Below are 23,452 nucleotides of genomic sequence, written 5' to 3' on the forward strand. Positions count from 1 at the left end.
TTCGTCGAAGATTACTTGACCAAAATTTCAACCAATTTGGTTGAAAAATGAGGGCGTGACAGTGCCGCCTCAACTTTCACGAAAAGCCGGATATGACGTCATCAAAGACATTTATCAAAAAAATGAAAACAATGTTCGGGGATTTCATACCCAGGAACTCTCATGTCAAATTTCATAAAGATCGGTCCAGTAGTTTAGTCTGAATCGCTCTACACACACACACAGACAGACAGACAGACAGACAGACACACACACACACACACACACACACACACACACACACACACACACACACACACACATACACCACGACCCTCGTCTCGATTCCCCTCTCTACGTTAAAATATTTAGTCAAAACTTGACTAAATATAAAAACGAAACTTTTCTCTTGGTATCCCTGAGTTCAACGGGAGGTTGTAGAAAATGGTAGAAGCTGTGTGTGTGTGTGTGTGTGTGTGTGTGTGTGTGTGTGTGTGTGTGTGTGTGTGTGTGTGTGTGTGTGTGTGTGTGTGTGTGTGTGTGGTTGTGTGTATGTGTGTGTGAGAGAGTGTGTGTGTGTGTGTGTGTGTGTGTGTGTGTGTATGTGTGGTTGTGTGTATGTGTGTGTGAGAGAGTGTGTGTGTGTGTGTGTGTGTGTGTGTGTGTGTGTGTGTGTGTATGTGTGTGTGTGTGTGTGTGTGTGTGTATGTGTGTGTGTGTGTATGTGTGTGTGAGAGAGTGTGTGTGTGTGTGTGTGTGTGTGTGTGTGTGTGTGTGTGTTTGCGTGTATGTGCATGCTTGCGTGCGTGTGTGCGTGCCTGTGTGTTTGTGTACGTGTGTGTGTGTATGTGCGTGCGTGTGTGTGTGTGTGTGAGTCAGTGTGTGTGTGTGTGTGTTTGTTTGTGTGTGTGTGCGTGCGTGCGTGTATATATGTGTGTGTTTGTGTGTGTGTCTGAGCGGGTCTTTTTGGATATGCCGGGTTTGTATTGAAAGACTGACCGACAAACGGTAAAAGCAAGCGACAACTGAACTGACGCACAGACAATCAACTTAATCCTTTTTGTTACTGTAAGCCTTGGTTCATTTGCGCTCGAACAATGATGATGTCATTTTCTTTCGGTGACAGTATTGATAGTGCTGGTGGTGAAGTCTCCTGTCCGCCCAGCCGACCTTCCCCTTGACCCTGCTTGTGACCTCGACGTTTGATGCCCCCGCAAGGGACACGGTACTCTGTAAGCACCCAAAACCTCAAAGAGATAACTAGCGGAAACCTTCCTAATGAGGTGGCAGTAGTAGCAGTAGTAGTAGCAGTAGTAGTAGTAGTAGTAGAACTACTAGTCAGTAGTTGTTGTTTTAGTAGTTGTTGTAGTAGTAGTAGCAGCAGCACTTCGCATTAGCTCTACTGTAGTAGTAGTAGTAGTATAGTAGTGGTGGTAGCATTATCAGTGGGAGGATGAGGAGAAGTAGGAACAGCAATAAGAATAGAAGTCTTATGAGTAGTAGGATATGCACGGAAAGGTTCCTTTTTAATGTATTAATGTTAATGGACAATAACGTCTTGTTGGTGTTATCGATATTGTTATTGTTAGTCAGTAGTATTTGTAGACACACGGTGTATGTATTTGAGTATACAACACGCGTCCTCTCTTTTCCCGTTGTGATTGAAAGTGTTTCATAAATGTATAGAAGACTGCACTGAAATAATAATAGCTTTCGATGTGTAATAAAATACACGTCACGATAGTCAAAACCTGAAGAAAACAGCACTCTAAGGTAACCAACTCATGATATTGGACACGAAGGTTCGAAGAACAGTTACTTCCCTTGTGCCACCCTATTCAAGCATTGCCCACATTGCAACGATTGCCAACCAGTGCCTTGGCCCATGCATACTTCAACTCAGTTTCTATAGCAGGCTTATGTTCATTTAATATGAGACCATTTTAATAGAACACGTGTTCGTACAAAAGTACACCAAAATTTATTCACATTAAACACAACCATAATATATAGTGTTGCTCTAGGAGGGAACTTTTACTGCCTTTCATAAGAGAGTGACTTAACGTTGATATAAAGCTATGCTTTTCTTCTAAGGTGCTATGCCGCTAAACGGCAGTCGCAGGGCCCCTTGCAGAATACATCAGAAACTGAAATTGAAAATTTCTCACATACACGTATTTCAGGCAAATTACACATTACTGATCACAAAGTCTAAAAATACAGCATTCACACAATATAACATAACAGATTTACTACAACCTTCAAAAACAAACAATAAACAAGCAAAGAGGCACACCATAGTTATTACGTGTTCGTCATTTTAACGTGAGTACATTGCTTTTTGGTCTCTTCATTGTTCCCTCTCACGTGCAGTCGCCATTGTTTAATACTATATCTATACATATAAATAAAAGAGAGTGTCTGTCTGTCTGTGTGTGTGTGTGTGTGTGTGTCTGTCTGTGGTCGCCATGCCTCTGAGATGGCAAGAGGCAGGAACAAGATAGTGTGCACGTACACTCCCTAGGTGCCGCAGATGTGCACCTGGGTTTTAGTTTCTTGATTCATTGTTTCCTTTCTCAGATTATGGACCTCCCATTTATTGAATACAGCCTATATGGTGCAAGACCAGTTCAGTGCCTACTGTTCACCTGTAGCAAGCACATCATGCCAGTGATATTAGAGACTCGCTATTGCTCCTGTGAGGGGAAGAAATGAAGAATGAAAAATTAACTGGACAGTTCCGGAAATTTCTAGAAGGTAAGGGAGATAACTCTTTTTTTGTATCCAAACAAAGAAGGTAAAGCTAATGATAATGGGATAGCGAGCGTCTTAAATTGCTACAGGGCTCCGCTTACTCCCGGGCGAAGCCGGGCTTAACTGCTAGTATATATATATAGGCAAATATTTAAAAACAATCTCCTCAAAAGTTTTTGTGATGAATATGGAATGTTTATTTATATGGAATGTTTATTTATGATGATCCTATATATATATATAAAAATACACATTTTTTTAAGGGACAATTCGACGACGCGAAGCGTTTAGTTGAGGGCGCGAAAATGGAGCAATCTGGTGCAATCTGAGCCAAGAAAGGTACCCATGCAACTACCTTCCAAAACTGTCATTTAGAAGATAAAGGCCAGCTCCTAGGGGGGTTCAGGGGCATGCCCCCCCGGAATTATTTTAATAAAAATCAAGGAAAATGGAGCAATCTGGTGCAATCTGAGCCTTCAGCTTTTCTTTATTTTCAAATGTATTTATTTTTCTATAATTTATTTTCTCTTTTTATTTTATTTTTTATTTTTTTAAGGCTAGGAGGGGGTTTCCAGAAACCCCGGAAACCCCCCCTGGATCCGCCCCTGCATGACTAGTCTAGTGACAACTCTATAGGTGAAATGGTCTGACTTTTGTGCACGTTCAAAAATATTCCGATTTCTGGAATAGAGTTAACAGTACAAGGTCTGAAATTGAGTGGTAGTCAAACTAATCCTATTTAGATTGTTACCTTTGGGATTATTTGCAGGACCGTGTAAACTTGAACCAATCTTAGAGAAACATTGGTTTGAATACAGCAATTACAGGGAGGATCAGGCCATTTCTTTTGGAGTAAAACGTGTATATGTTATTGATTAATCTTGCGCTCAATAGTGCAAGTGTGACTTTACAACGAAGGGGGTAACTTTTTCAGTCATTTGAGTTCAGCGAATATTTTTATATTTGTTGTGCAATAGCTTCAGTTTGTTTACGACCCTTCCACAGTTTCCTGTATGTATGTAAAATTATCCGACTTTTAATAATAGTTTTACCTTAAAAATATTTTCAAAATACCTTGAAATAATAGCTTTACACAAAAGCCGTGAGTTTTTCTTTGGTTGAATGGGCAGAAATAATTGTGTATAAGTCATTACAAAGACTTGATAAAATAACATCCAACAGACGTTTACAAGGCTAAGTAAAACAGATACATACACACATCTTACCAATTAACTACAAGAATAATCAATATCAAAGGGAGTTACAAAGCTGGACTTTTCTTGCCACAATGAAGGTTATCAGAGAGTCACTCAGATAATCATCTGGGTGCTTCTCGGCCATTTCCTCCTCCATCCGCGTGTATAGTTCATCAACCAGAGCCTCTTTCTCGTCTTTGCAACGATTGTTGGAAAGTGCCCGGATGAAGTTCCAAGCGGTCCAGCAACGGAGTTGAGCAATGACAGTCTTTGCCCAAGTGTCCCGGTCATCTACGCCGTCTGCAAAAATATTGATATGATGTAAAGGAGACAGACACCAAATGGCATGAAGCCTGTGCAGCGACTTCTGTCTTGTGTGTGGCGCACGTTATATGTCAAAGCAGCACCGCCCTGATATGGCCCTTCGTGGTCGGCTGGGCGTTTAGCAAACAAACAAACAAACAAACCAAATGGCAGACCGTTGACGAAGAGAGTTACTTTGTTGACGGAAAGTGTTACTTTGTTGACGGAAAGTGTTAATTTGGGACACAGTTCTTGACTATTACCACAATAATGATGGTCATACACACCCTTCTCCAGTTTCTCTCTCCACGAAAGTCGAGCTGTACATGGGACTGTCACCACTTCCGCCGACACGAGTTGCAGGCCCTGGTTAGTCACGGCAGAGTTGCTTTCCTTGAATGGCGCTGTGCACTCTTCCAGGTACTTGGTGCAACGATCAAAGTTGGTGTTCACAAACTCCTCCTGGAAAACATGCAAGTTTGCAGCTAGAGCAGGTCATGCTTTGGACTACACAGGCCGGAGGATGTAAGTCTTGTAAGACTCATAATTCAAAAAGAAAAGGTTCAACATGAAAGTTTTAAATTACAAAACATGATGGGTAAGTTCGTGGAACGTTGAATCACAGACAAAACGAAACATTCCCAAGACTTGTTACCTGTGTGTAGACGAACAAGATACACAACATACAAATACTACGACTGCGACTGTACTACTACTTCTACTACTACATGGGGTAACATGTACTACTACTACTACTACGACTACGACGACGACTACTACTTGTTTTCACTACCTTTTTTATTCATGTTTTTATTTCTTAGTTAGTGGAAGAATTTGTTGTAATGTATGTTTGATGGTGTATGCTTTTAATTAAGCGTTGTTGACTATGAATGTAGATGCAAATGCTTGTATAACTGTTTTAATTTAATTTTAAATGTGTCAAGCGCAAAGAGCATAATTGTAAAGTTATGATGTTGCGCTATATAAATGCTCATTTATTATTATTATTACACTACTGCTACTACTACTACCACTACTACTGCTACTATTTCTAATGGTAATAATAATATGAATATAAGACGATCACTGTGACTTTTGAAAAGTGCTGTGAAAAGCATGGACCGTACACGACCAACGCCATATGAATAAGAATAAGCATTTGATATCTTCTTTGTAAAGATTAGTGTGTTTGTTTGTTTGCTTAACGTCCAGTCCACCACGAAGGGTGATATCAGGGCCGTGCTGCTTTGACATTTAACGTGCGCCACACACAAGACAGAAGTCGCAGCACAGGCTTCATGTCTCACCCAGTCACATTATTCTGACACCGGACCAACCAGTCCTAGCACTAACCCCATAATGCCAGACGCCAGACGGAGCAGCCACTAGATTGCCAATTTTAAAGTCTTAGGTATGACCCGGCCGGGGTTCGAACCCACGACCTCCCGCTCACTGGGCGGACGCCTTACCACTAGGCCACCGTCTTTGTGAAGTATATGTCGTACACGACGAACGCCATATGAATAAGAATAAGCATTTGATATCCTCTTTGTGAAGTATATGTCGTACACGACGAACGCCATATGAATAAGAATAAGCATTTGATATCCTCTTTGTGAAGTACAGGACCAACGCCATCCGCTTATGGATGTACGTCGCAACATTTCCTCGCAAATTCCATAAGAATCGTACATGAACTACGTCATCCGCACTGGGTATTTCACATTACCATACATACATTAGATAGACCACCCATGTGATAACTAAACCATTTCCTTCACACGTGGGTATCATAATTATCACGTAAAAGAGGTCAACGGGTCATGCACCGCCTAGCGTTGACCCTAGAAGTAATTGTCCAATGCTCATGACAAATAAGTCACCCAGACAAACTTTATTCGCGTTATTCTTTGTTGTTTCCTCCGTAAGAATGTCGTTTTTTTCATAGTTGAGACTAGTCTGAATTTTCGTCGATTTCTTAATTGGTATATATATATATATACTTCATATTCTTGACTGGTCGATTTTGGAGGTACCCTGCCTCAATTCAAAACTTTGTTCAAACAAAGCAAAATCAGAAATGATTTAACTCAGTCAGCATCTCGAAATGTCAAAAGCAGACCTGCGTAATTTGCTGTTCATCGCGCATGCGCCGCCACGTGTTCAACATGTCTTCTTCCTGCTGCTGTACACAATGGCGAAGACCTTTCACTTGTTCCTTTGAATTATCAGCGGCCGTTGTCACAGCCAGAATTCCTCCTGAAAATGAGAGTTTATTGTCCTGGTGATAACAGTCACAAACAGTACATGTACCACTAAACAGACGATGTTCGGAAATAACTCTGTCAAATATGTATGGGTTGTGAAAAAGTGATTATCCTTGCTTTTAGTAAGACAGTAAATAATCCGTACGTGCTCCTTCTCCACGTATTTCAGACACACCCCTCGCTAGTGATTGGCCCGTGAATTGTTTCTCTTCTTGAAAGCAAGGGTATTCACTCTTTCACAACCCATACCAACCCGATAGAGTTATTTTCCGAATTCGTCTAATTTTTTCTATCTCCAAAAATGCAAACATCGAATATTAGAGGGAACAAACGTGTCATTAAAAATGCTGTCCTACTCCTCTTAATGATCATGTAAACCCCTACAGGCTTTTACATAGGAAAAGAACATCCTTCCACTTGGACTTATGCCAAAAGAAAACGAACAAAATCAACAACCTGCATGGCTGCTTCCTCCGCACAATGAAAACACTGAATTGCTGAAGGTTTGTTTGTTTGTTTGTTTGTTTGCTTAACGCCCAGCCGACCACGAAGGGCCATATCAAGGCGGTGCTGCTTTGACATTTAACGTGCGCCACACACAAGACAGAAGTCGCAGCACAGGCTTCATGTCTCACCCAGTCACATTGTTCTGACACCGGACCAACCAGTCCTAGCACTAACTCCATAATGCCAGACGCCAGGCGGAGCAGCCACTAGATTGCCAATTTTAAAGTCTTAGGTATGACCCGGCCGGGGTTCGAACCCACGACCTCCCGCTCACTGGGCGGACGCCTTTACCACTAGGCCACCGTGTTGCGGTAATTGCTGAATGAGATGGCTGTCAATTGAACCTCTTATTAGCAACACATTTTCAATCAACACAGGAAGTACAATTATAGGGTACAGGTTTTTCGTAAATGTCCAAGCTGTAGGATGTTCATGAAGCGAACGTGCACTGTTAATTATATAAATATACATAATCCCGGGTGATTCGATACTCATTCTTTCCCATAGTCATCATTCTGAGAGAGAACAAGTAAAGCAAGAAACAAAACAAAACAAGTTGTACCCGATCTGAGCTCTTTTGCACGGCGGAGAAGAAAGGTCTCCCAGTCTATAGCAGCCTGTGCTGCCACCAAGCGGCTTTCCTCTGGCGTGGCGTTAGGGTAACTGTGACGAATGGAATTCGTGTATCGACTCCCTCTCTCATATTAATCGAGACTTCACTAGTTGCGTACACAAAACGAGGTTAAGTGACCGAGACTACGTCATGACGACACTGTATACATATTACGTCAACGCTCGCGCCATTATTCCAAAACTATCGCAGCGTACAAGGCAAGAATTTGTTTGTCTTCATGGAAAGAAATATAAACGAGGAAAGCAAAAGGAAACAGCGTGCATTCGTATTAATTCGTGAATATGTACATGAATGATATTCAGTTGAGGTTGCTAGGATGCAATGCTCTGACCGTTTCATTGACTCCAAGATGGCAGCAATCAATGAAGCCACGTAGATTGCACTAGCATATGTTTCACCTTCCGTGGACGGATTCCCACATTTTGCGAACTCCAAAAGTCCACTAACAGCAGGTAAATCACGCTAGTACCTTTTAACATTATTGATTCACAGGAAAACACAGGTATTGTTCATTTTCCATGTGTTTGTGTCAGTCTGTGAACTCTTGTTTCTGTGTTTGTTTTAGAGAAACAAATTGAATGATATCGATTGAAATCATACTTGATAATAACAGATATTGCACGTGTGTGTTGCAGAAGGTGCAAGTGTACAGGGGTGTACAATGCTTATGTAAATGATGTCGAGTGAACACTGTGGGGAAGGGCAACGTCAGCGGTAACTACGGAAGGAACCACCAACGTCCCCAAGTGCCACCAAGATCGAGTTTATTGTGATGAGTAGACTACTTTATATTTTGTGAACATTAACACACCTTCATGTCTTCATTTGTGTAAACCGAAATACATTTTCAACGAGAAAAAGAAGTACGTTCCGCTCTTCGATACCAAACGTCAACGCAACAAGAAGAAGAAAGACAATGTTGTTACGTGTGTGTGAAATCACACCAGCGAAATCATAATCTATAAAACTTTCATTTGAAGATTCTAAGAGAGAAAGATTGATGTCTGCGAGAGTGATCATGTGCATGTTTTTGAAAGTACAGAGTTATTAAATTTCTTATTACTTCTTTGCACTTGTCTCTGTTAACACTGATCAGCCCTAGAAACGAGAAGCAGACGTCACAGTAACGATGAAACGAGTCCTGGTACTTGAGACCTCTGAAATTATAACCCGACATGAAAGGAAAAAAAACCCTGCATGTTGAAACAAAATCCTTTTTCTGCCTCAATAATCTGTAACAGGTATTGATTTTCTACATGTGAGGTAATTTCTGTATCCATTATGGTGTTTGTTTTGGGGGCCCAACCAGGCATAACAAGTCGCGTAAGGCGAAAATACAATATTTAGTCAAGTAGCTGTCGAACTCTCAGAATGAAACTGAACGCAACGCAACGCAGCAAGACCGTATACTCGTAGCATCGTCACTCCACCGCCCGTGGCAAAGGCAGTGCCAGTGGAATTGACAAGAAGAGCGGGGTATTCGTTGCGCTGAGAAGGATAGCACGCTTTTCTGTACCTCTCTTCGTTTTAACTTTCTGAGCGTGTTTTTAATCCAAACATATCATATCTATATGTTTTTGGAATCAGGAACCGACAAGGAATAAGATGAAAGTGTTTTTAAATTGATTTCGAAAAAACAATTTTGATAATAATTTTTATATATTTAATTTTCAGAGCTTGTTGTTAATCCAAATATAACATATTTATATGTTTTTGGAATCAGCAAATGATGGAGAATAAGATGAACGTAAATTTGGATCGTTTTATAAAAAAAAAATTTTTTTACAATTTTCAGATTTTTAATGACCAAAGTCATTAATTAATTTTTAAGCCACCAAGCTGAAATGCAATACCGAAGTCCGGGCTTCGTCGAAGATTACTTGACCAAGATTTCAACCAATTTGGTTGAAAAATGAGGGCGTGACAGTGCCGCCTCAACTTTCACGAAAAGCCGGATATGACGTCATCAAAGACATTTATCAAAAAAATGAAAAAAAGTCTGAGGATATCATACCCAGGAACTCTCATGTCAAATTTCATAAAGATCGGTCCAGTAGTTTAGTCTGAATCGCTCTACACACACACACAGACACACACACAGACAGACACACAGACACACATACACCAGGACCCTCGTCTCGATACCCCCCTCTACGTTAAAACATTTAGTCAAAACTTGACTAAATGTAAAAAGAGACAGTCGACACATTCCTAAGAACATCACAAGACAAGAAAGACAAAAATACCCCTTGCTGTAAATCAATCCGTCATTGGTCAGCTCGTCGGAACGGGGTTTTACGTGTATCACCGTTTTTACCCCGCCATGTAGGCAGCCATTCACTGCTTTCGGAGGATGCATGCTTGGTATTTTCGTGTTTCTATAACCCACCGAACTCTGACATGGATTACAGGATCTTTTCCGTGCGCACTTGGTCTTCCGATCAAGTGGCCGATGTCTTATCCACTAGGCCACTTCGCCTGTCGGGGAACGTATTAAACTTGACCGGTCTTCAATTCTTGATGAACACAGCCCATTCGGACCATTGAACACGTTCTACGGGTATTGTCATTGTACAAGACACGAAACCAGCACTCACCAACTTTGGTTGTGTCAACACAAACAGGTGTAGTCGATGGATGTAAGGCCCGGCGCTCACCTACGTAACTTCAGCAGGACAGACGCCGCACTGCAGATTATCCCAGCCCGCGACACGTTGCGTGAAAGGAAAATAGGCCAAGTACTCGTCATAATCCCTATCGCAGCTTCTATAATATGCAGTGCGTCGTCTGTGCCGCTGAAACTGCGCAGGTATATTCTACCCTTTACCAGGATCGAAAATATACGCCACGCTTCGATGTTTTTTGTTCGCTCTCAAGGATGTCGCCCATTCTATACATTAGGTCTATTATTTGACATGCGCTATGCCAGAAAGAGTTCTTAGACTGACGGTAGGTCTTTGCTGTCTCATCGAAAAAAACATAATTTGTTGTTATCTTCAAGAACAATAACAGCTAGATTGCCACATACTCAAATGTTATGTACATATTTTATCAGACATGGGTGGTATGAGGATTACAACGCAAAAGTAGTCTTTAAGAAGTTGGCTCAATCAGAGCGCTGAGCGCAAATGTCGACATACGCCTTGCAAAGCTCACTGCTGACACGCTTAACTGATCATGGCTCTTGAAAGCGCAAATGTCGACCTACGCCTTGCAAAGCTCACTGCAAGACGATTTTCCAAGAATGTTTGTGTGCGTTTAAACAAGTGCGCTGTGAACAGCCATAGTTGAACATGTATTAATTGCAAGGGAAAAGTGAAGCTTTCATTTTTCTTAATTCATGCTAGTTTTAATTTGTTTCTATTCAATCGGACGGGGTAAGCCTACATCTTTAAAACTATTTCTAGCATGTCGCACACCTGCAGAACTTATATATCTCAAATGACTTGAGATTCCGTGTGTAGTTTACGACATGTGTGAGCACAAATGACCAAAAGTTCGAAGACAAGGCGTTAACGAGTTCAAAAAATGTATCATTACCCGCTAAAACGGCTTCAAAAACTGCGTGTTATGCCTTCTGAGAGGATTGACACCTACACCGCTCAGTATGCCATAGCGTCCATGTTAGACAAGATAATATCATAATATGTGAACAAAACTGACTGTTTTGGATGCAGATGTGATTGTTCTGTCTAATGACATGCTGAACATGTTTCGGGTTTGTTTGTCTGATTCTTTGTCGATTTTAACGCGGGAACCTTGATTTTGCGAATTTGATTGGGGGGGATCTGTGTTGTAGGTTCCACTGTAAAGACAGTAGCCTACGTCATGTAAACTCAACCTGTTTTCTGAATAAGGTAGTGAAGTTATATTAATGACCTTTTCAGTCATATACTCGGTTTTACAATAAACAGCCTCATCAGAAAGATCTGCCCTCAAAAGCATCTGCCTAGGTTTTTTTTTTATGACGAGTAGTATAGAGACCTTTGATATTTTGACTATAATTATCCGGAAACACACATTTGCTTTCGGCATTAAATCCGAAACAGATTTTGTTTAAATGAAATAATATCGCTTGAAACATTTGTTCTGTCGCCATTGTTTTCTGTTAAAATTTCTTGATACAGTATTTGTAATTTTTTTTATGATACTTACGGTTTGGACAAATAATGCGCAGCACTAAAGCAGAAAATGACGTCAGCAGAACCCGGTGGCAGAACTGCCTCGTGAAAACGGGTTGCTGTCGCCATCACATACACGTCACTGACATCTTTCAGGTAGGTCCTGGGAACTGGGATCAGTCCTGAAAGCGCATTGAACGTTAAAGGTACAGTCTTTCCTGTAAACTCTCCAACGCACGCACGCACACAGTCACACACACACATTCACGCACGCGCACACACACACACACACACACACACACACACACACACACACACACACACACACACACACACACACACACACATACGCACACACACATTTGATTACAAAGGAATAACATCAGTAAGACAGACAATGAAAGAGTGTGAGAAGGCGACACACACTACAGAGAGTTGGATAGAGTATGTGTGTGTGTGTGTGTGTGTGTGTGTGTGTGTGTGCTTATGTGCGTGACACAGCGAGCGTGTGTGCGTGCCATAGCGCATGTGTGTGTGTGTGTGTCAGTGTGTGTGTGTGTCAGTGTGTGTGTATGTGTATATGTGTGCGTGCACGCGCGCGCGCGCGTGTGTGTGTGTGTGTGTGCTCTTACGTGCGTGCGTGAGTGCCTCATGGAGCGTGTGTGCGTGCCTTAGCGGGCATGTGTGTGTGCATGTGTGTGTGTGTGTATGTGTGTGTGTGTGTGTGTGTGTGTAAGTGTGTGGGTGTGTAAGTTTGTGTGTGTGTGTGTGTGTGTGTGTGTGTGGTATTGCAGTATGTTCCCCAATGAAACGACCAAAGCAGAGTCAACAATATGAAAAATTACCATAGACACGCTTGAACAGCGAATTAAAGTCGTTGGCGGGCTGATCTTCATACACCACTTGTACTGGCAAGTTCCCGTGTCGCTTCCTTACCCTGACTATGGAAGATCAATAGAGACATTTTGATTTCATCATCACCATCATCATCATCATCATCATCATCATCATCATCATCATCATCATCATCATCGTCATCGTCGTCGTCGTCGTCGTCGTCGTCGTCGTCAGTCGGCGTCATCATCATCATCATCATCATCATCATCATCATCATCATCATCATCATCATCATCATCATTATCATCATCATCATCATCCAAACACATGCAAAAAGATATTTATTTTTCGTTTTGTCCATGATTTAAAGTTCAAAGAAGTAAGCTTTCTATTTGTTTTCCTTATTCATTTCATCATCGTCATTATTATCAGAGCTACTTGTGTTACCTTGTCGTAATTATCGTCGTCATCTACATCATAGTTGTGACGGTAATCATCAAGTCAACCTGACTACAGTCGTCAAAAGGATTGCACTACCACGCCAGCCACCTTAAAAGCACAGTACGTTTCCCGTAAACCATCACAGATACCCTGGGGCTTTTACACACAGTACAAACACCCTTTCGTTTAAGGCAAAGGGAGCCACTAAAATCTAAATTTTCATTTACTTATATCATAAGCTACTGTTATATACTTATGAAGTGGTAAGGCATATACGATTTCAAAACGGATAACGTTTTCAGTACCGTCACTGTCCGTTACCATGGAAACGACAATCTCCAACTGCCAAAATGGGTTGCCAGGAACACGTTTTTTAGCTTCCCCTTCAATCATAGGAATGTGATTTTTTGCATGTAGGATGTAGGAGTCCATAGTTGTGGAATGACAACAGGGATTTTTTCTAGGATGAATAGTTCCAACAAAATATTTTTTTTAGATGAATTATCATGTTTTGCAGCACAATTTTAATAAATATGACCCGCCTGAACAGTTATTTATTAATTTAAAGGAAATTCCTGTTGTCATTCCACAGGTTGTCCTCTGATAAGCATGTCCCTTAAGTTTCATTGCATTCTGAACAGATGAATTGAAGAAAAATAGTTTCCTAGATAGCAGGTCATGCAAAAACACTGAACAGAGAAACAAGGCCGAGAACATTTCAAAGCTCTTTCATTCACCCCAAATCAATGTTAACATAGTTCAGGTATTTTTCACAGACACCTGGTAACTACAGGCTTACCTAAAACTGCCCAGCAGCATATGCTGCACCCCCTTCTAGTCTGATGAGCTCCTCCTGTCTTTTGAGTTTAGCTGCACGCACAGTGTCGCGTCTCTTGTTTAGCTGATCTTTCTTGAACCTGATGCTGCCAAGAACCCTCTTACACTCCCTAGCCTTGTTCAGTCTTTTCATGTTACAGCCTGTCGTAAAGCCGTAGAACTTTGCAGTGTTGAGAGCAGCTGCTGGTCCAAAATTGAATTCCCTAGCCCCTGTGACGACTGCAAACCGTACGCGATTTTTGCATGCAAATTTGTCCTTGGGGCAGCGAACCCAAACGCTGCTGTGGAGACATTCATTAGAGTTTTGGGTTTTTCCTGACACACATCTTTGAAGCAGTTGATCTTCAGTCAGTCTCTGGTAAACTGGTTTTAGAGGAGGATTCAGCTTCTTGAAGTTAAGAGGTGTATGGACGAGTTTTGCGTGTGGTCCTGGGGGCTTGTTCTGCGCAAGGGCAGCCTGGTAGAAGCACCATGACGCGGCACCATGGGGGCACAAGTCATGCTGTGGCTTGTCATCTGTTGAGTAGCCGTGACGCAGAGATGCCATCACTGCCCGTTTCATGTCTGCAACTGTCTTACCTCCCCTAATTGCCCGATTGTAATATATCGTCAACTTCCTGATTGTATTCAGAGTCAGCTGACCGTACCCTCGCCCTCCCAAAGTGATTCCTTTTTTGCGGCAGTCTGTCACAAGGTTGCGAAGCGCTGTCCCAAGACGCTTGGAAACGTGATTGATGCACTCTTCTTTTTCGATGGTCACTTGATCTCCATAAGGCTTTATTTTGGAAAGTTCCTGGAAGGTTTTTGTGTCACCGTCTGACAGCATAACTGTGTATCGCAGATTGTGCCGCGACACTGACCTGCCCCACAGAACCCGAGCCGCCTCGACTTCCATCATGCCACTGGAACCTAAAAATAAAACCACCGTTTCAGTCAAAGTCAGCCACTGAATAGCAAACACACACACACACACACACACACACACACACACGCACGCACACACGCACGCACAAACACACACATACACCCAAAAGACAATCAGCCACATATCTACCAACATAGACGCTATTATTGTTTTTGTCCAGTACAGATGTTCTGCGCGAACTTAGAATCCGGTTTCATTCTAGAATGGACCAGGTCCAGGTTGGAATTCTAACCCTGCGCAAGTACAGGGGTGCCATTCTAGAATGAAACCGGATTCACCAGTCGCCGGGGGCCGTAATGTTTGTAGGTAAGACAGAGTTGTCTTCCCTTGAATTATCTCCACCTGCACCTTCCCTTTGATAAAATGGGGCTGATTTGTCTACCCCTGAAAAAAATCCTTTGGCGATCTTGCGATGTCATGTCATGTCAAGAAAGTTGACACTCCTGAGTACGCAATAAACAAAGGCAGACCATAGCAAGGGGGACTACCAGGGCGGTAATGTTTGCAGGGCAGTTGTTTTTGTGATGAGAGCCGGTTGCGGCCGCTTGCAATGTCAGCGCTGTCTCCCTCTCGGGAAATGTCCGGTTTTTTGACAATTTTTTTGACAGACAGACAGACAGACGGTCAGACCGACTAACCGACAGACAGACCAACAGAAGGACAGAGTGAGTTATAAAGCTGTTGTCACAGGTTTAAAAAAAAGTTGACATTAACAAAAACAGAAATCAACAACAACTTTTGTCTGGTTTTATAATATTATGGGAAAACATTGAAAGCAATTCATAGTGAGTAGTACTACCACAACAAATACTCTCAAAGGGGAATTCCATGCCTAAAAGTTTGACAGTTTTTATTTAATCTATCAGAATCCCTACCTTCCAAACTGTGATATGCCCACGTTTCAAACTCCTACAACCCTGCATTACTACTACACAAAAGAACAAAGTTCCAAGAATTATATCCTGGTGCACATTTATTTGTAGAGGAAGTACCAATCATTCAAGAGAGTTCACTTGATTTACAAATGGATTGGAGGTCTGTCATTTCCAAGCAACTGAATTGTAGCTTAAAATCAGTGAATACCCTTTATTTCTGACCAAGCCTCATTGCAATGACAGTCAATTAATTTTTCTCTCCAAAATCACAACATTATACCATGTCATACTTTCAAATAACCTCTAATTGCCCTTGAAAAAAATACAGGCTCCTGACGTTCTCAGTGCCCAGTGACGGCAGAGATTGACGAATTGCAATTCAACCGTGTAGCAAGATGACACCACTTGAGCCAGAGGTCAACTAATGATTAGTAATGACATTCCAATTCACAGCATCTTGATTGACAAGCTTGATTTTCCGTAATAACTGTGGAAAGTCAGAATTTTCAAAAACTTTCCCTGAAAAGCATAAATACTCGAAGCTCAGCGTTCACAAATGAATCAAATGAAAGAATGAAATCGATGATTAGACGCCACAAGACCTTATGTCGAAACACAAACGCCAGTTATGGGATGATATGTCATTTTGGAGAAAACAGAGACGATTTTCTACAGAAACTAGCCTCGCCTTTGCCGATTTTCGTGGGGCCCACCGCAGCCAATTGCTTTCGTTGTGGTCGGCGCTCATAACGAGGGGTTTGCTATGGCTGCGAGTCTTGTGGTCAAAGCAGCACCGTTCTCAAGAGGCGCATGCCTGATAGAACGTTAAAGCTAGTTAAAAAAAAAAAAAAAAAAAAAAAAGCCTTTCCCTCGCTCAAACTATATAGTCATATTATATATCGATACAAAGCTAAAGACTTTATCTTCACAATTCAGAAGACCAACTTCATGTATATGAATAAGATTAAAAGTTACAAGCGAGATCGGCAAAACACTGTCAGTCCGGAAATTTCCGTTCGTAGCGATCAGTGCTGAGTGTCTCTCAAAATCGTAATCACTTTCAGAACATCACAATCCCAATTCACGATGTCTTTGAGTAAAGTGTAAAAAACCCGAAAAAAACCACCCAACCAAACACACAAAAAACAAAAACAAACAGAAAATCCACATTTGTGGCTTTGGCTGTGTGATAGTCTAACTGAAATGACTATTCCAACTTGGACCCAAATTCCAACCTTGCGCACGGCCGATTCTAGAATGGACCAGCAACAAGGGTTTCATTCTAGAATGGCACCCCTGTACTTGCGCAGGGTTAGAATTCCAACCTGGACCCGGTCCATTCTAGAATGAAACCGGATTCTAAGTTCGCGCAGAACACATGTATTACTATGCATGGATCAATACCCAAACACACACACACACACGCACGCACGCACATGCATGCACAAACACACACACACACACACACACACAAGGCAATCAGCCACAGATCTACCAACATAGACGCTATCATTGTTTTTGTACAGTACATGTATTACTATCCATGGATCAATACCCAAACACACACACACACACACACACACACACACACACACACATAGACAGCGCACACAAAAACACTGACACACATATTCACAAACACTTACAGATCTATGTAAAATTCAAACACAACACACTATCATCCCATTTCAACAACCGTCTACACAAACGCATCATACACACATATTGTTTAGATCTACACACTCACCTGCAAAATTCTTGTCACAGATGTCCATATGTTTTACCAGCCAGGCAGCATACTCCAGGGGTTTCTCCTGGAGAAGTTTGTTTCCAGTCGTCTGGCAAACATGGCAGTAGTTGCACATAACATGAGCGTCTAAGCAAATGCCAGTCAGCACGTCTACAACACACCCTATTCCAATGTGAGACGAGTGCCCCCTGGTCAGCCATGATCCGTCGTAGTTTACACTGATGTCAAGAACATCATCATCAGACAGTGTCATTCCATTGTGCGTTGCGTGTATCTGTCTGACCTGACGGACAGCCTCACTGAATACTTTCTCCTCCAGTGCATCAAGTCGTTGATAGCACAACATTTATCAGCTTTCTTCTGGAAGGTTTTGTGATGCATGCCTGCCAAATCTAAACTTTCACAAAATTTGTTAAATTGTTGAGCACCTAGCCCACATACCAAGGACGAATAAACGGCTTGCCTGTTGAGACCATAATCCGTTTGACCGCTTTTTTTGGAAGCAAGGTATCCAGCGGTTCCTGGAACAACTTCCTCACACGTTGAAGAAGAGACATGCGCGTACACTGCAAGGCCGTGTCCCTGTTTTGAGTCTGGGCATAGTGACAGCGTTGGTTGTTTACATTGTGGACAACAAAGTTTGTTTACAATACCATCAAAGGTTTCCAAATCAACAAGACATCTCCTTGTTTGGGAAGCCTCTGGACCTGTCGCTTTTGACGCGGTGGCTGCTGTGTATGTGTTCGTCTTGAATTGTGTTCGCGTCAAGCCGCCAAGAACACACTCTCCTGACGCAGAATTTGATCTGCATGCCACAGCGGTCGATCCAGTTTTTGTGCGCTTTGTCACCGATTGTGTTTTAGTCGTTCTCTTGTCTCTGCAACTCTCCAGTTGTTGTCTTCTCGTACGCTTGCCTTTATTCTGTGTTTTTCGGAGCGTTGATCTTTTCACACGAGCCATTTTTCTAAGCCAACTCAGTCGAAAACTAAACGTGGTGAGCAGACGACTTTTAAAACGCGAAAAGCCACGCGAGCCTATCTGACCAATCGTGGCCAGGGATTTACGTCATACCACCTTATATGGAAAGTGTCTGTGGTTTGCTTGTTTGAAAAATAGGGGGGTTCCCGCAGGAGAATCCATATTTAACCGAAAATAACTGCCGAATGACACAGGGGAGAGAACTGCTGTTCAAACGGTATACGACGTTCCCGCGTTGGGCGAGCAGAAATGTCTGTTGTCAAGGGTTGAAAATCGTAATTTTTATCGAAACAGTGAATAAAAAGACGGAAAAATTCGCCGGGTTGGTGCAATGAAATACATTTTTAGAGACTTTGATGAATTTGTATAGTGTAATCATATGCATGTCATGAAAGTAGACAGATTGAAAGGTGCAAAACTGCCAACAACTCAAAATGGCTGTATAAGTCCCATCACTCTAAATTCAGTGGCGCACTTCGCCTTAAACACTCGCCGCTTGAGAACATCCTAGGTGCCCTACGACAAGAGCGAGCAATTTTCAAAGAATTTATTTTCGTTGACCCTCTGATCAGCAAATCAGGCGCCTCGTTTTGGCGTTAGAACTAACTTTTAAAATCTAGATAATAAATTGACAGCTTGTTACACAAACATTCTTAAATCATAAAAGAAATCTTTTTTCATCAAGACAAGATTAGTACAATTCGAAGTTTTGAACGTTTGAAAAAAGAAAAGCCCGGAAACGTGTCACGCAAACCGTCTTTCTCGTAGCAGATGACGGTTCTGCCTAGCGCCCGTTCCTCTGAACAGTCAACTGTCATCGCTCTAGTTCGTGAGAATCGCAGCCGTTTGTTGCGTTTAGATTCAGAGGTACACACCAACGTGCTATTGCAGATGAGCTTACAGCAAGTCCCATATAAATCACAAACTGACGACTACATTGTGAAAAAAGGAAACTGGATCACACGGGATCACACGGGTTCGCAATGGCTCAGGGGTAAGATAAACCACGCACAACTAAATATTTTGAAAATTGCTCGCTCTTTACGGAGGGCACCTAGGATGTTGAAAAGCGGTGATTGTGTAAATGAAAGAGTGCTTGTACTGTGTGTAAAAGCCTGACAGCATCTGTGATTGTTTATGGGAAGCTTACTGTGGCTTTAACCAACACCGTCATGATTTTTCCAATTCCTTTACAGCTATATTCGTCTTTACTTGTGTGATCGTTCCTATTTGCCTCCTCCTCCTCCTCCTCCTCCTCCTCTTCGTCTTCATCATCATCATCATCATCATCATCATCATCATCATCATCATCATCATCATCATCATCGTCGTCGTCGTCGTCGTCGTCGTCGTCACCGTCGTTATCATCATTCTTATCCTCATCATTGTCGTATTAACATCAACGCCGACTTCATCGTCCTGATCATCGTGATTATTGTCGGCTTTCTTGTTGTCAACGTCTTCAACGTTGAAACTGTTTCCTCACCGATGATATCCCTTATTAGAGGAATTGTGACAGAACCGTCTGATGTCCCATAATCTCCGATCGTAAACACGTGGTCTTTGTTTCGTAATGGTATGGTATCTGTGGGGAGAAAAAAAGAACATCGATAATGTCCAGTGCCCCTTAATTTGCTTCTCCACAGACTCGCACACAGACACAGACACAGACACTCTGTCTGTCTGTCTGTCTGTCTGTCTGTCTCTCTCTCTATCACACACACACACACACACACACACACACACACACACACACACACACACACTGGCAAGGGAAAATGCGGTGGTAGTGTTATTTTATGATTAAGGTACCGACAAGCGATCGTGGAATCAGTCTTATTCTGAGCAGTCTTTCAATCATTATTTTGTGAAACGGTCTGACGGATGAGCCGACTGACCTATTTGCAAAGGTAAGATCAGTGTTTTATTTTGTAGAGACGGACGGTAGTGCTGTGCGGTATGTGAAAGCTGTCACCCCTGTGTGCGAGTGCACTGATCGAGCTTGACCTTGTGAGGGTGATGTGACGGGAGAGAGCGATGAGAGACTGAGGGGTGCTGAAGTGTTTGTTTTTATGTCGGGGTGAATGAGAAATAACATGTGTAGTTAGTCAGAGAAATTAGTTAGGTTTTGTGCTAATGCCTGCGGCGAAGAAAGACGAACGATGGAAGCAGTTATGAACTTGTGTCAGAGGACAGAAAGGAGTGCTTCGGCGATTTTGGTCTATACCAACTTCAAGGACTTTCGTGTTGTATTCCGAGGACAAGTCAGTGCCGAGGACACGTGTTGTGAACAACGATTCCCAGTGATGGAAGTGTAGTGCCGGACTGTGTTCTTCTTCGACTTCGGTATGGCAAGGTGGTATAGTGTGATATGTTATGATAATTGATGAGTTGATTCAATAGTGACATGTATGAAATGTTCATTTGTTTTGTGCCTTGTGTTTTGTTTGAGTGCGTGTTGTCACCCTCCCGTATGCTTGTGCATGATAGTGTGTGATTGAGTGTGTGGACATGTGTGTTTGAGTGCTTGTTGTCACCCTCCCGTATGCTTGTGCATGATAGTGTGTGATTGAGTGTGTGGAAATGTGTGTTTGAGTGCTTGTTGTCACCCTCCCGTATGCTTGTGCATGATAGTGTGTGATTGAGTGTGTGGAAATGTGTGTTTGAGTGCTTGTTGTCACCCTCCCGTATGCTTGTGCATGATAGTGTGTGATTGAATGTGTGGAAATGTGTGTTTGAGTGCTTGTTGTCACCCTCCCGTATGCTTGTGCATGATAGTGTGTGATTGAGTGTGTGGACATGTGTGTTTGAGTGCGTGTTGTCACCCTCCCGTATGCTTGTGCATGATAGTGTGTGATTGAATGTGTGGAAATGTGTGTTTGAGTGCTTGTTGTCACCCTCCCGTATGCTTGTGCATGATAGTGTGTGATTGAATGTGTGGAAATGTGTGTTTGAGTGCTTGTTGTCACCCTCCCGTATGACTGTACATGATAGTGTGTGATTGAGTGTGTGGACATGTGTGTTTGAGTGCGTGTTGTCACCCTCCCGTATGCTTGTGCATGATAGTGTGTGATTGAGTGTGTGGAAATGTGTGTTTGAGTGCTTGTTGTCACCCTCCCGTATGACTGTACATGATAGTGTGTGATTGAGTGTGTGGAAATGTGTGTTTGAGTGCGTGTTGTCACCCTCCCGTATGCTTGTGCATGATAGTGTGTGATTGAGTGTGTGGAAATGTGTGTTTGAGTGCGTGTTGTCACCCTCCCGTATGATTGTACATGGTAGTGTGTGATTGAGTGTGTGGAAATGTGTGTTTGAGTGCGTGTTGTCACCCTCCCGTATGCTTGTGCATGATAGTGTGTGATTGAGTGTGTGGAAATGTGTGTTTGAGTGCGTGTTGTCACCCTCCCGTATGATTGTACATGATAGTGTGTGACTGAGTGTGTGGAAATGTGTGTTTGAGTGCGTGTTGTCACCCTCCCGTATGATTGTGCATGATAGTGTGTGATTGAGTGTGTGGAAATGTGTGTTTGAGTGCGTGTTGTCACCCTCCCGTATGATTGTACATGATAGTGTGTGATTGAGTGTGTGGAAATGTGTGTTTGAGTGCGTGTTGTCACCCTCCCGTATGCTTGTGCATGATAGTGTGTGATTGAGTGTGTGGAAATGTGTGTTTGAGTGCTTGTTGTCACCCTCCCGTATGACTGTACATGATAGTGTGTGATTGAGTGTGTGGAAATGTGTGTTTGAGTGCGTGTTGTCACCCTCCCGTATGCTTGTGCATGATAGTGTGTGATTGAGTGTGTGGAAATGTGTGTTTGAGTGCTTGTTGTCACCCTCCCGTATGACTGTACATGATAGTGTGTGATTGAGTGTGTGGAAATGTGTGTTTGAGTGCGTGTTGTCACCCTCCCGTATGCTTGTGCATGATAGTGTGTGATTGAGTGTGTGGAAATGTGTGTTTGAGTGCGTGTTGTCACCCTCCCGTATGATTGTACATGATAGTGTGTGATTGAGTGTGTGGACATGTGTGTTTGAGTGCGTGTTGTCACCCTCCCGTATGCTTGTGCATGATAGTGTGTGATTGAGTGTGTGGAAATGTGTGTTTGAGTGCGTGTTGTCACCCTCCCGTATGATTGTACATGATAGTGTGTGATTGAGTGTGTGGACATGTGTGTTTGAGTGCGTGTTCAAGTGTCACCCGTCCGTATGATTGTACATGGTAGTGTGTGATTGAGTGTGTGGAAATGTGTGTTTGAGTGCGCAAATGTAGAAACCCCATGCACGGAAAAGTCAATACCAGACCACTAAAGTCAGCAACCTCTATATTCCTTGACACACACACACACACACACACACACACACACACACACACACACACACACACACGCAAACACACACACACACACACACACACACAAACTCAACTCAACTCAACTCAACTCAAATTTTATTGGCTTCAATTTCCATAGAAGAATTTGTCTTGCGCTTGGGAGAAAGTAAGAGTATAACATATAAAAACAGCATTCATATCACATTTCATGTATCACACACAGTAATCACTAGTATAAGCCTACACTTATATAAACACCCACGCGCGCATACACACTTGTGCTTAAGAACAACTTAAGGTCATACGAAAAAAAGAAAAATCAGTTTATTAAAAAAAAAAACACACACTGAGAATGTGTCGACGAAGCTGTCTCCGTGCATGTTATTAGATTTCACATCATAAGTTTTGGTAATAATACGTTCCATTAATGTCAAATTGCTCCGAGTTTGGTCCTGTGTGACAACTAATGAGGACTTATTAGGAGTGTTAGGACAATTTTAATGAACATCCGTTGCCACAGAGTTTTCGTTAGCGGACATAAAAAATAACTAATTCTGACTTGCCCAATTGCGTAGTGGTTGAAACGCCGCCCCCGAAAACGAAGTATGGCTGTCTAAATCGCGAGGAAAAACAAGTCCCCCCGTTCAAGAATTTTAACTTTGTAAAGGAGTTCAAGATATTGAATCCGATTTGAAGTAACAAGCATAAAAAAATTGCT

The 23,452-nt window shown here is 42.3% G+C and overlaps 2 protein-coding genes across 2 annotated transcripts in view; both read right to left on the reverse strand.

Annotated features, from left to right (window-relative positions):
* Positions 1 to 1,624: 1,624 nt before the first annotated feature.
* Positions 1,625 to 23,452, reverse strand: part of LOC138960107 (uncharacterized) — a 45,193-nt gene continuing 23,365 nt past the window's right edge. The window contains exons 2-9 of the mRNA XM_070331851.1: positions 19,891 to 19,989; positions 12,607 to 12,702; positions 11,796 to 11,943; positions 8,764 to 8,797; positions 7,569 to 7,665; positions 6,355 to 6,491; positions 4,520 to 4,694; positions 1,625 to 4,229 (exon numbers count right to left, since the gene is read on the reverse strand). Of these exons, the coding sequence (XP_070187952.1) occupies positions 3,985 to 4,229; positions 4,520 to 4,694; positions 6,355 to 6,491; positions 7,569 to 7,665; positions 8,764 to 8,797; positions 11,796 to 11,943; positions 12,607 to 12,702; positions 19,891 to 19,989 (1,031 nt within the window). The 3' untranslated portion in view covers positions 1,625 to 3,984. The remainder of the gene's footprint in view (positions 4,230 to 4,519; positions 4,695 to 6,354; positions 6,492 to 7,568; positions 7,666 to 8,763; positions 8,798 to 11,795; positions 11,944 to 12,606; positions 12,703 to 19,890; positions 19,990 to 23,452) is intronic.
* LOC138960105 (uncharacterized) lies at positions 13,231 to 18,806 on the reverse strand. Its single transcript, XM_070331850.1, has 2 exons — positions 17,424 to 18,806; positions 13,231 to 14,785 (listed from the first exon to the last, which is right to left on the reverse strand). The coding sequence occupies exons 1-2, from the start codon at positions 17,770 to 17,772 to the stop codon at positions 13,839 to 13,841; spliced, it is 1,296 nt and encodes a 431-aa protein (XP_070187951.1). The 5' UTR covers positions 17,773 to 18,806; the 3' UTR covers positions 13,231 to 13,838.

The sequence above is a fragment of the Littorina saxatilis genome, linkage group LG2, assembly GCF_037325665.1.
Source record: "Littorina saxatilis isolate snail1 linkage group LG2, US_GU_Lsax_2.0, whole genome shotgun sequence".
NCBI lineage: Eukaryota > Metazoa > Mollusca > Gastropoda > Littorinimorpha > Littorinidae > Littorina > Littorina saxatilis.